This window comes from Pelophylax lessonae (assembly GCF_965119305.1).
Source record: "Pelophylax lessonae genome assembly, chromosome: 6".
In the NCBI taxonomy this organism is placed as follows: domain Eukaryota; kingdom Metazoa; phylum Chordata; class Amphibia; order Anura; family Ranidae; genus Pelophylax; species Pelophylax lessonae.
Genome location: NC_138773.1, coordinates 112,409,934 through 112,428,378, shown reverse-complemented (window position 1 = coordinate 112,428,378; position 18,445 = coordinate 112,409,934). Strand labels below are relative to the sequence as shown.

At 42.4% G+C, this 18,445-nt stretch overlaps 1 protein-coding gene across 1 annotated transcript in view; it reads left to right on the top strand.

The window, feature by feature from the left end:
• The first annotated feature begins 14,063 nt into the window (after nt 1–14,063).
• Nucleotides 14,064–18,445, top strand: part of LOC309559173 (acyl-coenzyme A synthetase ACSM3, mitochondrial-like) — a 65,431-nt gene continuing 61,049 nt past the window's right edge. Inside the window, exons 1-2 of the mRNA XM_082262320.1 lie at nt 14,064–14,310; nt 14,393–14,603. Coding sequence (XP_082118446.1) covers nt 14,107–14,310; nt 14,393–14,603 — 415 coding nt within the window. The 5' untranslated portion in view covers nt 14,064–14,106. The remainder of the gene's footprint in view (nt 14,311–14,392; nt 14,604–18,445) is intronic.

Sequence of the window (18,445 nt, the reverse complement as noted above, 5' to 3'; positions counted from 1 at the left end):
ATACGGGACAACTTAGGAAACAGTGACTATAGGTCAATTAGTTTCAGTATTAATTACAGTAATAGGAAACACAAGGGCAATATAAGGACACTGAATTTCAAAAGAGCCAATTTCCCAAAACTGCGTTCTCTGCTAGAAAATATCAAATGGGATAGAACCCTGGGAACAAAGAACACGGAGGAAAAATGGGAGTGCTTCAAAAGCATACTTAACAAAGGGACTGACCAGTGCATTCCAAAGGGAAATTAATTTAAAAGAGCAAAACTAAACCCTGGGTGGCTAAACTCCAACATAAAAATGCATGTTAATGGGGGGGCGTGTCAGTGTGGTCATGTGAGCACACGACGGCGGACTCGCTCTCTCCTCACCCAGCTGGACACGCTTACATCAGGAGACTCCCGCAGACCGGGTGCAGGCACTCGAAAGCCCGGCGTGCTACGCGTCCGACACCGCTAAGGTACAGCTTCACCAGCCGGTGAGCATACTGCGCTCGATCCCGAAGCGTGGTGAGATCAGGACCCGCAGCCATCCCAGGAAGGAAAGGCAGTAGCACGGCGGTACCGCAACGGAGGCGGGAGAGACAACACTGACGAGTACCACGGACGGAAACACGGAGCTCCCTCCCCTCCGAACACTGGCGGAAAATCGTGATTCCGGAGCTGCAGCATAATAAGATTTCAGCAGCAGTGAGTTATAAACAAACCCCCCGGGACCCTGAGGTATGACAGAGGAATATGTCTACTAACAAGTATATGACATGCAAAATAAGCAGGCGGTATAATTAAATTACTGTGTGAAGGGATACCCTGAGGGGACAGTGAAAACTGCATAGCAAAGCGGGTGAAAGAAGGGTGAAGCAAGGGGTCCCTAAGCCTGAGTCTCACCAGCAGTTAAATTCTTGAACAGAAGCCTTAAGGGAATTAATAAACACCCTGTTTGAATTTAACCCCAAATTGAGATATGTGACCGGGATGCAAAATTCAACTAAAAAACCCAAAACACGCTCAACTGTAAAAAGACTGACAAACGCTAAGCAAGTGGGAGCCATACATTCTTATTTTCCCCCTACACATGTGATTGACTCTGATAAAAATACATGCCCTCCAACTGATATAAGTAAGGATTATACCCAGCCTCCTATTATAATGACATCAACCTCTAAAAACCTAATACCTATTCACTCAGATGGAGAGGAAGGCTTACCTAGAAAGGGGGGTGAAGCCGACTCGGATATGACCTCTAGTACAGATATTAGGGACCTTATACGGGCCCTACCAACCAAAACGGAAATTGAATCTTTGATCCTTAGACTGGAGGAGAAGTATCAGAAGGATATTCAAGAGGTGAAGGAGGAGCTAAAAGAAACCTCCAATAGAGTACAAAATGGGGAGAAAAATACATCAGAAATAGCTAGGAGGGTATTGAAGCTGGAGGAGCTTAATGAAACAAATACGGAGCGAGTTATCCGATTACAGATACAAATGGAAGAGATGGAAGATAGGAGCCGTAGAAATAATATTAGGATAAGAGGAATGCCGGAAGGTAAAGCAGGGGAAGGGGAAAATTTAAGAGAAAAAGTAAAGGCTATAATAGTGAAGCTACTGACGGAGGAAGACCCTATAAATATTGAAATAGAACGGGTACACAGGGTTAATGGCCCCAGACAATTGGAAGGGGGTAAAACCCGAGATGTACTATGTCGTTTACTAAGATACCAACAAAGAGAGGAGATTCTACGGAAAACATGGGACCTGGGTACAATTGACTATGAAACAGCAAAAATTAAGATATTACCAGACATATCAAGACCCACCTTGCAACGTAGAGCCCTATTACGTCCCCTACTGGATAAAGTGAAAGCTAAAGGCTATACCTATAGATGGGGATACCCGTTTTCGGTAACTATACGGAAAGGACCTAGGTCGTTTATATTAAGGACCCCAAAAGATCTAGAGGGGCTTTTTAAATTTATGGAGATGAGCCCCGAACAAGTACCCAATTGGCTTATGGATCTCCCCCAGGGATCCTTCTCTTCTAATTTTGGATACCACAAGCACGGGGAAAAGACATCTGAGTAATAATGGAAAGAGAGTGATAGAAAATATCAAGGAAAACAGCCTTAATTTTCTCAATCCCACAGATGGACAGACGTTGGAGACGTTGGACCTTTTTCCTTTTTTTCTTTTTTTTTTTTTTTTTTTGGGGGGGTGTACATGGATGCTCCCTACCCACCAAATGGGGGGAAAGGGGAATTATAGACTATATGGTTTTTTTTGGGGTGAGATGACCAAGGAGAGGAAAGTATGCTGATGGATAGACAGCTGATGGTCTCCTCCTCGAAAAACTCTTTGGTATCCCCCCCCCCACCTTTTCCCACCTCCCCCCTTTTTTATTTATTTTTTTTTTTTTTTACGCTCCTCACCCCCCAAATGGAGTGAAAGAGGGAGCTACAGACTATGAAGCTAGAGGATGTTTTATGTGTAAAGATAAGATAAGTGGAGGGCTGGGTGGGGGCAGGGATGGGAGAGAGAAGTGATGGAGGATCTATTTGGAATACATGTATATAGTGTGGTTTAGTAATACTATCCATAGGATGTACATGAACTTTTTTTTTTTTTTTTTTCCTTTACTCGCTGCTCCCTGTCTTTCGCCCCCCCCCCCCTGACATCCCCTGGCGACTCTTCGAGTAGAGGGAAAAGAAACACTATGATAATACTTTGAAATGAACGCCCTCAGGTGATAAGGTATAGTTTTTGGTATATAATTTTTTATCCCCTCCCCCCTTTTTTTTTTTTTTTTTTTTTTTTTAACTGGACTTTTTCCCATCCACCAATGAGAAGAAAATGGGCCCTTCCCAAGCCCAGCATAATTAAATATGTTTTTGTTCTTGATTATCTCCCCCCTTTTTTTTTTTTTTTTTTCATTTTTGAGTGGACACGAGATTTTTTTTTGTTTGGTTTTGATTAGACACAGAGGTTTATTTTTTTTTTCTTTTTTCTGGCTATGTAGCACGAGTAAGTGCCTTTTCACTAAAAATATACACATAAAATAGGGGAAGAAAAAAAACACATTATGTTTTGCATCACACTGATTTTATTTTACTTGAGATTTCACACATCGGAGATAGATGGATATAATACCCTCCCCCCCAGGAAACTGAGAGGGGTCTTTACACCCCCCCGTTTTTTTTTTTTTTTTTCTCCCACACGGAGGTTTTGTTCAAACATTGAGGTTTTATCACAGTAAACATTAATATTATCACAATTACACACTCTTCCCCCTCCACCTCACCCCTCCTTAGGGTTTTTTCTTTTTTTTTCTCTCTTTCTTTAAATCCCTGGTGGATGGGAATGAACTGTAAGAATGAACCGACATATAATGTCAGGAAAGTTAATGGTTTGGATTATAATTTTATTGTAAACATAAAAAAGTTTGATATATCTCCACTTCCCGTTATTTTTCCTCCTCTCCCTTTTTTTTTTTTTTTTTCTTTTTTTTTTTTTTTTTTTTTCGGATAGTAAAGTAAAGCCAATGCCCAACGATTATAATGTGGAATGATGTCATAGTATAGAAAGTAAAGAACTGGGAGTTAAAAATATGCGGTAATGAGTCTGGGTGGGTGAGGAGGGGTGAGGTAGGGGTGAGCTACCCTGATCATATCTGACCCTAAACCCCAATTAGGAAACAAGCTCTAGATAGCAGGTGGAAGTCGAAGAAGGGAGCTTCATAACAAGGGTTAAATAAGGAGGAATCTAACCTCTTTTTAGGGGGGTCTCGAGGGGTTAGGACCCCGAGAGTTGGTGTTTGTGTTTTAGGGAATTTTTTTCTTTTTTTTTTTTTTTTTTTTTCTTTTCCATTTCCCTGCACTGACCCAGGGGAGGAATATGGAAACAGTACGTATCTTAACAATAAACGCGAAAGGTCTTAACATACCGGAAAAGAGACGAATTTTGTTAAATGATCTTAAAAGTTCTAAGATAGATATAGCCTTCATACAGGAGACGCATTTTCGAGACGACAGACTACCAATTTTAAAAAATAGATTCTACCCAACAGCATACCATGCAACAAATGAAGAGACCAAATCCAAGGGAGTCTCGATTATCATTGCACATAATGTGCCATGGAAATACGAACAGATGACCAAAGACCCCAATGGGAGATCACTTTTCCTAAAGGGAACCATAGGTAACGTCAAGGTTACACTAGCCACACTCTACGCACCCAACAGTCAACAAGATGCATTTATAGGGAAGAAGATCAGGGAACTATCAGAGTACAAAGAAGGCCATCTAATAGTGGGAGGTGATTTCAATATCCCTCTAATCCCCTCAGAGGACACATCAGTAGGAAAGTCCTTAATTTCAGTAAAGACCAGGAAACACATATCAAATACCCTAAACGACGCCCAGCTGATAGACGCGTGGCGTTTAATACACCCAGGCGAACGCGACTACACGTTTTTCTCCTCGGTACATCATCAATACTCGAGGATTGACTATTTTTTTATACCGCACAATCAACTACACGCTATTAGGAATATCCAGATAGGTCTAATTACATGGTCAGATCACGCCCCAATTAAGATGGATTATGAACTGGGTGGCGATCAGGAGGGGGGACATCGAATATGGAGGTTGAATGAAAGCCTATTACAGGATGAAACAGTTAAAATGGACATAAAAAGAGAATTAGAGGAATTTTTTCTAATCAATAAAACAACAGAGACAGATACAAGTGTCATATGGGAGGCACATAAAGCTGTAATTAGAGGCACTCTGATTAAACATGGCTCTAGAATAAAAAAAAAACGAACAGCACAATTAGAGAACCTTCTTTTAAAACTACAAAAATTAGAGGCAACACATAAACATGAAAATTCTTTATCTACGAAAGATAGCCTGTTGGCAGTAAGGAAGGAAATCAATGACATACTCTTTTATAAAGCAAGATCAGCGCTACAGATTAGTCGTAAAAAGGCATATGAATTGGGAGATAAGTGTGGGAAATCTCTAGCAAGGGCGCTTCGTGAACAGACGTTAAAAACATACGTCCCACAAATAATAACGAGGAAAGCCCAGAAGGTAGTACATACAAGACAGATCGCTCATGAATTTAGAACATACTACTCATCATTATATAATCTGCGACCTCGGAATCTGACTCCATCTCAAATAGAGAATTATTTAGAGACATCTAAGATGCCATGCTTATCAGAGAGTGAGAGAGAGGACTTGGGTTCCGAGATCACAGAAGATGAATTAAATGCAGCAATCTCTAATTTAAAAGAAGGGAAAGCACCAGGTCCTGATGGATATACAATTCACTATTATAAAATGTATGTACCTCAATTAAAGAAATTTATGCTGGAAATGTTTAATGCATGGGGTAAAGGCAAGAAAATATTAAAAGAAACCCTACAAGCACATATAACAGTAATACTTAAAGAAGATAAAGATCCAGCATCCTGTTCAAGTTATAGACCAATCTCGTTACTAAATACAGATTTGAAAATATTCACAAAAATTATAGCTACTAGAATTCAAAACCATCTAGTAAAATTGGTAAATCTAGATCAAGTAGGGTTCACGCCGACAAGAGAAGGTCGTGACAATACAATAAAAGCATTGAATCTGTTATATGTTGCTCAGCATAAACAGATAAAAAGTATATTTGTAAGTACAGATGCTGAAAAAGCTTTTGATAGAGTAAGTTGGAGGTTTATGATGGCAGTATTAAGACACGTGGGCATGGACGAAACCATGTTGAACTGGATCTCGCAGATCTATTCGGACCCATCGGCAAAGGTGAGAGTGAATGGCGTGTTGTCGGAAGACTTCTCGATCCAGAACGGAACCAGACAAGGTTGCCCCCTTTCCCCTTTTTTTTGTTTATCTTGACATTGGAGCCCTTCTTATGTAAAATAAGATTAAATCCAGATATTACAGGCATTAAAATTGGCCAAACTCAATATAAGATATCAGCCTTTGCAGACGACATGCTGTTCACTCTCACCAATCCGATTATCTCACTCCCGAATCTTCTGAGAGAGTTCGATGAGTATGGAGAATTATCCAATCTTAAGATAAACATAAATAAATCGGAGGCAATGGGAGTGGGGCTAGGACAGGAACTGTTACAACAGTTGAACTCAAATTTTAGATTAAAGTGGACTAGTAGATCGTTGAAATACTTGGGAATACAGATAACATCGAAATTCTCCCAGCTGTACGCAGAAAATTACCCCGTATTGTTGAAATCTGTACATATATTGCTGCAAAAATGGGGAAAGGGAGTGCTCTCATGGATGGCAAGATGCAATATTGTAAAAATGTCTATCTTACCAAAATTTTTGTACTTTTTTCAAACCTTACCCATATTCATTCCACAGAAATACTTTAAACAGATAGACAGTATATTGAAGGAATTTATATGGGCAGCTAAACATCCCAGACTGAGTAAGAAGGTGATGTCACTACGAAAAGAGGAAGGAGGACTGTCAGTTCCAGACATGAGGAGGTATTACCAGACCACACAGTTGGGTAGATTTGTAGATTGGTGCCGCCATAGGAAAACAAAACTATGGCCAACCATGGAACAAGCTCAAGTGGAAATTCCACTGGAAAGAGCTCCGTTTTGCAGTATCATCCAACCAGCTCCTATGAGAACACACCCGATTATAGGTCTTACAATTAAAACTTGCGCAAAAATTTTTCAACAATATAAATTGACAAGAAAATATTCCGCCTTGTTCCCAGGTCCTGGGAAATCCCAAATTCACACCTGGTTACCAAGACAAAAAATTTAGAGATCTGATGGAAAAAGGTTTTTATCAGGTAGACCACTTCATGACGTCAGAGGGATGGATAACAGAGAGGGAGCTGGTGGACCCCCTAGGAGACTTTCGGCTGGATAGATGGAGAGCGATCCAGCTTAGACATTTCCTGGGGACTCTACCAAAGCCCAACGAGGTGACATTACAATATACAAAATTTGAAGAGATTTGTGTACAAAAAGGGACACTAGCACATTCTATATCTAAATTATACTCGATGCTGGGGGACAATGGAGATAGCCGCCAATTACTATATATGAATGATTGGGAGAAGGAATTAAATAATACTTTCTCAGACGTAGAGAAAAAGCGGATATTCCAGTTGGCCCACTCAACATCCATTAGTACAAAAATACAAGAGATGAATTACAAAATACTGTCGAGATGGTATCAAACCCCAGTTAAAATGCATAAAATATTACCAACGAACACAGATGGATGTTGGAGATGTGGAGAGGGAAGAGGAACATTACTACACATATTCTGGCTATGCCCCAAAATGGAAAAATTCTGGAAACAGATTTATGAAATTACACAAACCCTGACAGAATATCGGTTGACAATGGATCCAGCCCTCTTCCTCCTTCACAAAACTAACATACCATCTAAACAATACAAAGATTCAATAATACCCTACCTATTGAACACAGTGAAAATGTGTATTCCCTTAAAGTGGAAAAAAGAGGAACCACCAGACATAAATATGTGGATAAATAAGGTGGAAGAGATTAACAAATTAGAAAACCTGGTACTGAATGCCAATCATAAAATAGAAAAATATAAAGCAATATGGAATGGATGGAATGAGTATATAATCTCGAGACGGCAGAATCCAGTATGAAGGCTTAGGATATAGGGGGAACCCCATAACCAGGGAGAACTCCCCCTTTACTTTTTCTGGCCACTTTTCTCCCTTCCCCCCCTGGGTCTCCCTTTTCCCCTCCCCTCCTTTTTTCTACCCCCCATTTTTTTTTTTTTCTCTGCTTTGTTTTTATTTAGTGTTCTAGTGTTTAGTGTATAGTCTTGTTGTTTCCTCATGGTCTCTGAGTATTAAAAGAGAGGTCAGAGGGTTAAAAAGGTACACAAACAGACCAGCAAATTGGGGGAATACGTAAGATGCGATTATTTCTCATTGATATTGTTTTGTTTTCCCTTACTTTTGTACCCTCCCCAGAGTGGGAAAGTTATTGAAGCTATAAATCTTAACCTCTTTTATAATGTGAATAATACAGGAAACCATGAATGTATAAGAAATGTATGTGAAAAATTATAAATAAATAAAAAATTTAGTAAAAAAAAAAATGCATGTTAATGCTAAAGGAAAGGCCTTAAAAAAATACAAGACTGAGGGGTCATTGGCAGCATTCAAGCATTACAAAGAGTGCAATAAGAAATGTAAAGACGAAATCGGGGCGGCTAAAATAGAACACGAGAGACGTATAGCAGAAGAGAGTAAAAAGAACCTCAAGAAATTCTTTAAGTATATAAACAGTAAGAAAGCGAGGCCAGAACACATTGGCCCCATAAAAGACGATAAGGGAGTTTTGGCCACAGAGGACAGGGAAAAGGCGGTAGTGTTAAATAATTTCTTCTCTTCAGTCTTCACAAAAGAATCGGGGGGCTACACTAACCCAGCTTGTAAGGCCAAACTAAACAACACACCTCAGGAAATACCGCCGTGGCTAACAGAAGATAGACTTAGAACTAAACTAGAGAAACTTAACATAAGTAAATCACTGGGACCGGATGGCTTGCACCCGAGGGTTCTTAAAGAGCTCAGCCAGGTGATTGCCAGACCATTATTTTTGATCTTTAAGGATAGTTTACAGATGGGTATGGTGCCAGCTGATTGGAAAAAAGCCAACGTGGTACCAATATTTAAAAAGGGGCCGAGATATATCCCGGGTAACTATAGGTCGGTCAGCCTAACATCCGTAGTCTGCAAGATTTTGGAGGGGATGTTAAGGGACCACATACAAGACTTTAGTAATGAAAACGGTATTATTAGTAGTAATCAGCATGGATTCATGAAAAATCGTTCTTGCCAAACCAATCTATTAACCTTCTATGATGAAGTGAGCTGCCACCTAAATAAAGGTAAGCCTGTGGATGTGGTGTACCTGGACTTCGCAAAGGCCGTTGACACTGTTCCCCACAAACGCTTACTGTTCAAACTAAGGAAGGTAGGTATGGGCCATAAGGTGAGTACCTGGATAGAGAACTGGCTCCAGGGGAGGTTGCAAAGGGTGGTGATTAATGGGGAGTACTCAGATTGGGCGGGTGTGGAAAGCGTGGTCCCCCAGGGTTCTGTCCTGGGGCCAATCCTGTTTAATTTATTCATAAATGATCTAGAGGAGGGGATATCGAGTAAAATCTCAGTATTTGCGGATGATACTAAACTAAGCATACCAATATCTTGTGCAGGATGTGGAAACCTTACAAGCGGACCTGAACAAAATTATGGGGTGGGCAACTACATGGCAGATGAGGTTCAATGTTGATAAATGTAAAGTAATGCACCTGGGTGCCAGAAACCAGAAAGCAAGCTACTCACTGAGGGGGGAACCTCTGGGTGAGTCTAGGAAGGAAAACGACCTGGGGGTACTGGTAGACAACAGGCTTGGCAGTGGCATGCATTGCCAAGCCGCTGCAAGCAAAGCCAACAGAATACTGGGATGTATAAAAAAGGGGATTCACTCCAGAAATAAAGAGATTATTCTTCCACTCTACAAGACTCTGGTCCGGCCACATCTGGAGTATGCTGTCCAGTTCTGGGCACCGGTCCTCAGGAAGGATGTGCTGGATCTGGAGAAAGTCCAGAGAAGGGCAACAAAAATAATTAGGGGAATGGAGGACATCAGCTATGAGGAAAGACTACAAGCACTGAACTTATTCTCTCTGGAGAAGAGACGATTGAGGGGGGATATGATATCAATGTACAAATATTGTACTGGAAACCCTAGCATATGGAAAAACCTTTTCAGAGAAAGGAAATACAATAAGACGCGTGGCCACTCACTACAACTAGAGGAAAGGTGGTTTAACCTTAAAATTCGCAGGGGGTTCTTCACTGTAAGAGCAGTAAGGATGTGGAATTCTCTTCCGCAAACAGTAGTATCAGCAAGGAGCATCGATAGTTTCAAAAAACTATTAGATGGGCACCCTCAAGACCACAACATACAGGGGTATACAATGTGTGGTTAACAGTAGACACACACACACATCATAGGTTGAACTGGATGGACTGATGTCTTTTTTTCGGCCTCACTAACTATGTAACTATGATGACATCACGGAGCTGGTGGATGTTAGAGAACTCCTCCATCTTCCATTTGAGGATGCCCCACAGATGCTCAACAGGGTTTAGGTCTGGAGACATGCTTGGCCAGTCTATCACCTGGAGGTGTGTTTGGGGTTGTTATCATATTGGAATACTGCCCTGCGCCCAGTCTCCATAGGCAGGGGGTCATGCTCTGCTTCAGTATGTCACAGTACATGTTGGCACTCATGGTTCCCTCAATGAACTGTAGCTCTCCTGTGCCGGCAACACTCATGCAGCCCCAGACCGTGACATTCCCACCACCATGCTTGACTGTAGGCAAGACACACTTTTCTTTGTACTCCTCACCTGGTTACCGCCACACAGGCTTGACACCATCTGAACCAAATATGTTTATCGTGGTCTCAGACCACAGAACATGGTTTCAGTAATCCATGTCCTTAGTCTGCTTGTCTTCAGCAAACTGTTTGTGGGCTTTAATGTGCATCACCTTTAGAAGAGGCTTCCATCTGGGAGGACAGCCATGCAGACCAATTTGATGCAGTGTGCAGCTTATGGCCTAAACATTGACAGGCTGAACCCTCCCACCCCTTCAACCTCTGTTAAACCTCTGAATGGTCTTTACCACCATGCTGCAGCGCAGTTTCAGGGTCTTGGCAATCTTCTTATAGTCTAGGCCATCTTTATGTATAGCAACAATTCTTTTTTTCAGATCCTCAGAGTTCTTTGCCATGAGGTGCCATGTTGAACTTCCAGTGACCAGTATGAGAGAGTGAGAGCGATAACACCAAATTTAACACACCTGCTCCCCATTTACATCGGAGACCTTGTAACACTAACGTGTCATCTGACACCGGGGGGGGGGGCCATGGTTAATTGAGCCAAATTTGGACATGTTTACAAGAATGTGAGGGATGTACTCACTTTTGTGAGATACAGTATATGATACTGTTTTAAACTGAATATGTTGTTTTACAAGGTAAAAGTTCACATATTCTTTGGGTACCCTTGGCCGCTGGTGCTCATCCCTCTGACACTTTGTGTTTGGAAGGCCTTGCTCCCTCACATAAAATGAAGAACTATTGATCCAGCATTTTACTTGAGTGTGACTGCTAGCTGGAATGCCATAGAGAAGAGGCTGTGGGGGACCAGTCACACAGCAATGAGTAAGTCTGCTGGAGCAAGGCAATGAAGTAAGCTTATTCCTCTACCTGTAGAGTACAAGGGGGCACTGCAAAGGCATTTTTTGATGCCTAGATTGGGCTTTCCATCCAATATCCATGAACTACTTGACTACATGGGTATGTTATACCTCCTTGTGGAGCTCTTGAACCCATTAATCCAGGTAAATGGTATTTCATGTCACTAAGCAAGAGAAAAGGTCAAGAGAAAAATTTGACATGTACATGCAGATTGTGCATAAAATGTCTAAGTTAAACATTCTCTCGACTTTTCTCGCTTTTAAAAACAGTGCATGAAGTTAAAAAGAAACTAGGCTCTACTTGATCTATTGAACTACAAAAACTAAAAGTGAACCTCCAGCCAAAATGTTTTGTGGGTTTTTTTTTTTTGAATTTAGATTTGCGCTTATTTCCTGTGATCTTAACCACAGGTCTAAAGGGGAACTCCCTAAATGAGGACATCTGTTTATCAAATTCTGTGACTAAATTGCCTGGATGGGTGACAGATTTACTGTAAAATAAATCTAGGGTCACTTATTGTAATGTTTTATATTAAGACTAGTAATTGTTTGCCAATTCATAAATGGGTCAATTTAAATTAATGATTTTGGCCTTTACTTATATGGTAGGACATAGCTAAGTATCACTGCCCAGTCAGACAATTTTGTAGTTTGATATGTACTATATGCTACGACTGATTATGGGAGAAAACAAATGTAAGTTGAATTAAGGAGGGGTCTGTGTCAGAGTACCAAAAGAAAAAAACAAACAAACAAACATACTCCGCAAGCTTTCAGGGCCTATTGCCCAATTTTATTAATATACATTTTTTGCTCTATGCAGGGTGCAAGGTTAATTCGCAATAAAAACCGCCATAGCAAAGGATGAGGCTGGCTGACTAGCCATTTCTCTTTAGAGGCTCACAAACCAGTGCATATGCACACCATCACCTGTAAAGTGGACGAGGAACCAACAAATTTCTATTTTAAATACATGACTCCATTTTGGTAAAATCTCAGTAAGTCAGCATGGAGCAGTTGCCAGGGAACCCATCCTTATTCTCACTAGTCAGACTCCAGAGGCTAAACAAAATAAGGATCTGAAATCCTGTCAATGGCCCTAACGCCTCTAGCGCCTTTTGCTAAATTTAACCCTTGTGTGGTATATATATATATATATATATATAAACCAACCCTCAGGCCAACTGGGTGGTTTGTCACAGGGGAAGAGGGGGAGTTAATAGTAGACTTCTGGGAAAATAGGCAGAGCAGGAACTAAGCATGGACCATTGGAGATAAAAGAGACAAACTGTAGGCTGAACACAGATTTAGGGTAGAGACAGAAGAGGTAAGATGGAAATTGGTTGTGGACAAGGGGGCATAAAGGAGGTCAAATATAAGCTGATCATGGCAAGGGGGTTGAGGGAAGAAAGGAGAGACAGATGACCATTAAACACTGGAAGAGGCAGGGAAGGAAGCTAACTGGATAAAAAAGAGCAAGAAGACAAAATATGAGGTGTGCAAGTATCAGGGAGAGTGAAATAGAGAAGCCAGAAAGAACATGAAGAAGCAGGATAAGGAAAGAGGAGGCAGAGGGCAGATGAAGATGGATACCTGGTGACTGAGTGTTCCGGCAGTGTGAAAGCTAACGTTATAATCTCTTTATAATACAAAGGTGGCCTCACAGCTAGACAGGGCCAAATTCCTTAAAAACATCCTAGGGGTATGAATGTATAATATAGGGTACACCAGTGGTGTATTTTGGTTTTGTGCTGCCCTAGGCAAGACTAAAATTGGGCGACTCCTATGTAAATTTGTCCCACTCCTTCCTTTATAACGGATGTGACTCCCTCCAAAATTGAAGGACTCCAAGTCCCAGCATGAACCCCTGAGATCTCACGGGAGGGGGGTGAGAGGGGGGTGGGATGAGAGAGAGAGAGGGGTGGGATGAGAGAAAAAGAGGGGTGGGATGAGAGAAAAAGAGAAAAAGAGAGAGAGAGAAAGAGAGAGAATGAGAGAGAATGGGGATGAGAGAGAGAAAGGAGGGATGTGAGTGAGAGGCAGGTCTAGCAACCAGTGGCCGAAAGAGTCTCAGGTGGAGGGGGTGGCTTTTTTGCTGCCCCCCTGCAAAGTGCTGCCCTAGGCCTGGGCCTTGTTGGCCTAGGCCAAAATACAGCACTGGGGTACACAGTTCCTGGAAATGTAACAGTTTAGCACAGCGTACATAGCACTGTAGTTTTGTTCAGTGTAGTAATAACAGGAAATGGAATAATAATGTAGGTGTATTGGTAGCCAGTGGGGTAGTGCTCATTGGTGCAGTGGTGGCCACTAGAGCAACATTGACTTATTTATTGGTCGAGTAGTATTGGGTCTACTTGAAATGCTTGATCATGCTTGTTCAGTCTCTATCCAGGCAATGTCATGCAGGCTAATCCATTTGCACACTGCCTGTGTACATGTGCTTTTGATGTTATTCCTACAACAATCTGCTTCTCCATATTGCTGAGGGCAATGTGTCTGGACAGGGTAATTAATGGAAGAACTCAGATGTGCATGTAATAACTACATACTTGTTGCTCTCGGCTGCTATACAGTAGGTGGCTAAGAGTCACAAATCCCACTGCCACTTTGCTGATAGCCCAGGGATGAAGGGCAAAACTAGCTCTCTCTCTCATTTCCTGGGTTCTCCTTTGATATAGAATATATAAGGATAGGATTTAGCATATGAAGAATGGGGATAACTTTATTATTGATTGTTTTCATTTGTTATTTTTCTCTATAGATTTATCGTTTGGCAAGGCAATTGTTACCATGAATAGTCTTCTTAAAGTCAAGCCATTCACCCACCATTTCACTCCAAGAATCTGTTACAGATTTTTCAGCAAGGACAAGACTTATTTTGCCCCTCAAAATTTTACAGACTATGAGGATATTAAACAGATCCATAAACTTGAGGTGCCAGAATATTTTAACTTTGCAAGTGATGTCTTAGACAAATGGACAAATGCTGAGAAGGTAATCTGTTCATCATCTATTATTATTACATTTTTTTATGTCACTATCAGACACCTTTTCTAAATGTTATCTCTATTCCTAGGATGGCACTAAGGAGCCCAAACCTGCTCTATGGTGGATAGATGGCATTGGAAAAGAGATCAAGTGGAGCTTTGAAGAGCTGGGTTTTCACTCTAGAAAAGTGGCTAACATTCTTTCTGATGCCTGTGACCTGAAACCAGGAGACAGAGTTATTGTCATTTTGCCTCGGTTACCAGAATGGTGGCTGTTTAATGTTGCATGTTTAAGAGCCGGTATGTACATTGCAGTCTTGGAATTTTTTAAATTGAACTAATTGTCATTTAGTAGGTTTGGATAAGCAATATTGCAGTGGCATTTGCTTTAACTAAACTTGTCAAGTATAGGACTGCTGACCTTTTTAAAGGTAAAAAAAAGTTCCAGTGACATTATCCTTATTTTTTTTTCCAACCAGAGGGATAACTGACTTGGAACAATTATGTAGTAAGTAAAGCAAAAAAAAAAAGAAACATATCTTTTTGCATATGTGTCCTAAAGCTGGCCAATCACCTGTAGAAATGTATGCAAATAAATACAAATACAAATATACATATACAAATATGTTTGTTTGAAATTGAGAGAAATCATTTGGCAGAGCTTATGATATTACCATTATGGTCTCGACAAATTTCATCCAAAAAACCCAGAATAATTTGGTTAGATTGCCATACCAATGTTTTGAATTTAATGTTCAATTTCAGGATGCACATGTGCATTACAATAAGTACTATTTTTTTCCCAATGATAACTACATTCACAGAATTTTGTTTGTTCGAGAAAACATTTCTATCCCTACCCTTTGATTTTCCTTGTCACTACGGTCAAAAATGATAGTTGGTTTGATCCTAATAACTATAAGAAAACCAAATGAAAGTTCCAAAAACACATTTTTTAGACCTTAATGCCACTGGTGTATGGCCTGCCTAAGTCAGTGAATTACAAAGTGCTTTATTGCACATTCCGTAGCCCTCTAAAGAGCAATCTGCGGTGGGTATGCTTGTGAGATGGCACTTGACAGGCAGTAAGGTGGCATTATGTTGCCCCCTTCAGCCTGTTTACCACTAAAAGCCAACACCACTGCACCACAATCATGTACATTGCACATGGTTGCCATGTTACACTATTCAGTTGAATGGGTCATGCTCAATGGTTGGTACGGCAACCTTTGCAGCTTGGGGGAGGGGGGTGGGGGAGTATGTAAAAAAACTGTGCTTAACTTTCTGTTTCTACAGTCCCCATCTGCAGCTGTAAAGTAAGTCTAAGTATTAATTGTAGGATAAAGTCATCAGCCTCAAAGCTCACATTTTTAACAATAGGTTAGTAATGGTTACTTCCATATTTCTAAACTGACACATTCTCTATAGCATATCTTGTTGTCTTTTATTAACTGATATACACAGTGCTACTGTTCAAAGAAATTAGAACCATTCTAAGCTGGGGAATAACTATTGGGATTGGAGAGGGTTCAGCTACTAATAGGTCAAGAAGGTCAGTGAGTCCAAAGTACAATTGCTATCTCCTGTTGTGTTCCTGTGTGGTCACTTTACATTCTGTACAGAATAACGCTTCATGCCCACTGGGCTTAAAAAACCGACAGTTCTCCTGGCAGAAAAAAACGCTCATATAGAGCATTTTTTGTAGAGTTTAGACAAGTTTAGGAGAGTGTGACAGGAAGTCAGGTAAATCTGTGGATGTAGTCACAGACAGGAGATACATTTCCACCTGGTTTAGAAAATTCACCAATTACTATAGGGCAGGCATCACTAAATGGCGGCCCGCGGTCCGTTTCCGGCCCCCCTCCTTCCCCCTCCCGGACCGCAGCTGTCTCGCCATTTATCAGCCTGCTCTCCTTTCAGCTGTGATGATTTCTTTGCAGAGCCGACAGCGTGAGGCAGGACAGCTCTGAAGGGAGGGCGGGAACTGCCCTGAAGGGAGGGCGGGAACTGCCCGAGGTAAACAGCCAGTGATTGGTTGCCAAGATGAATGGCAGTCTAAGCAACCAATCACCATCTTGCAGCTTCCTTCCTCCAGACCTGCTATGCCTCGAGTTCTCCTGGCTGTGTAAGGTAGGGGAGACATAATGTAGGAAGGGGGAGAGACACTGAGTACAGCAAAGAAGAGTACTCTAATGTGTATGGGGGCTATGTACTATAATGTGTATGGGGGCTATGTACTATAATGTGTATGGGGGCTATGTACTATAATGTGTATGGGGGCTATGTACTATAATGTGTATGGGGGCTATGTACTATAATGTGTGCGAGGGCTGTGGGCTCTGATATGTGTGTGGGGGGCTGAGGACTCTGATATATGTGTGGGGCTGAGGACTCTGATATATGTGTGGGGCTGAGGACTCTGATATATGTGTGTGGGGGCTGTGGACTCTGATATGTGTGTGTGGGGGCTGTGGACTCTGATATATGTGTGTGGGGCTGAGGACTCTGATATGTGTGTGGGGGCTGAGGACTCTGATATGTGTGTGGGGGCTGAGGACTCTGATATATGTGTGTGGGGGCTGAGGACTCTGATATATGTGTGTGGGGGCTGAGGACTCTGATATATGTGTGTGGGGGCTGAGGACTCTGATATATGTGTGTGGGGGCTGAGGACTCTGATATGTGTGTGTGGGGGCTGAGGACTCTGATATATGTGTGTGGGGGCTGAGGACTCTGATATATGTGTGTGGGGGCTGAGGACTCTGATATATGTGTGTGGGGGGCTGTGGACTCTGATATATGTGTGTGGGGGGCTGAGGACTCTGATATATGTGTGTGGGGCTGAGGACTCTGATATGTGTGGGGGGCTGTGGACTCTGATATGTGTGTGTGGGGGCTGAGGACTCTGATATATGTGTGTGGGGGGCTGAGGACTCTGATATATGTGTGTGGGGCTGAGGACTCTGATATGTGTGGGGGGCTGTGGACTCTGATATGTGTGTGTGGGGGCTGAGGACTCTGATATATGTGTGTGGGGGGCTGTGGACTCTGATATGTGTGTGTGGGGGCTGAGGACTCTGATATATGTGTGTGGGGGCTGAGGACTCTGATATATGTGTGTGGGGGGCTGTGGACTCTGATGTGTGTGGGGCTGTGGACTCTGATATATGTGTGTGGGGCTGAGGACTCTGATATATGTGTGTGGGGGCTGAGGACTCTGATATATGTGTGTGGGGGGCTGTGGACTCTGATGTGTGTGGGGCTGTGGACTCTGATATATGTGTGTGGGGCTGAGGACTCTGATATATGTGTGTGGGGGCTGAGGACTCTGATATATGTGTGTGGGGGCTGAGGACTCTGATATATGTGTGTGGGGGGCTGTGGACTCTGATGTGTGTGGGGCTGTGGACTCTGATATATGTGTGTGGGGCTGAGGACTCTGATATGTGTGTGTGGGGCTGAGGACTCTGATATGTGTGTGGGGCTGAGGACTCTGATATGTGTGTGGGGCTGAGGACTCTGATATGTGTGTGGGGCTGAGGACTCTGATATGTGTGTGGGGCTGAGGACTCTGATATGTGTGGGGGCTGAGGAGTCTATGTTGGGGGCTGAGGACTCTGATATGTGTGTGGGGGGCTGTGGACTCTGATATGTGTGTGGGGGGCTGAGGACTCTGATATATGTGTGTGGGGGGCTGTGGACTCTGATATATGTGTGTGGGGCTGTGGACTCTGATATATGTGTGTGGGGCTGAGGACTCTGATATGTGTGTGTGGGGCTGAGGACTCTGATATGTGTGTGTGGGGCTGAGGACTCTGATATGTGTGTGGGGCTGAGGACTCTGATATGTGTGTGGGGCTGAGGACTCTGATATGTGTGTGGGGCTGAGGACTCTGATATGTGTGGGGGCTGAGGAGTCTATGTTGGGGGCTGAGGACTCTGATATGTGTGGGGGCTGAGGAGTCTATGTTGGGGGCTGAGGACTCTGATATGTGTGGGGGGCTGAGGACTCTATGTGTGGGGGGCTGAGGACTCTATGTGTGGGGGGCTGAGGACTCTATGTGTGGGGGGCTGAGGACTCTATGTGTGGGGGCTGAGGACTCTGATATGTGTGGGGGCTGAGGACGCTGATATATGTGTGG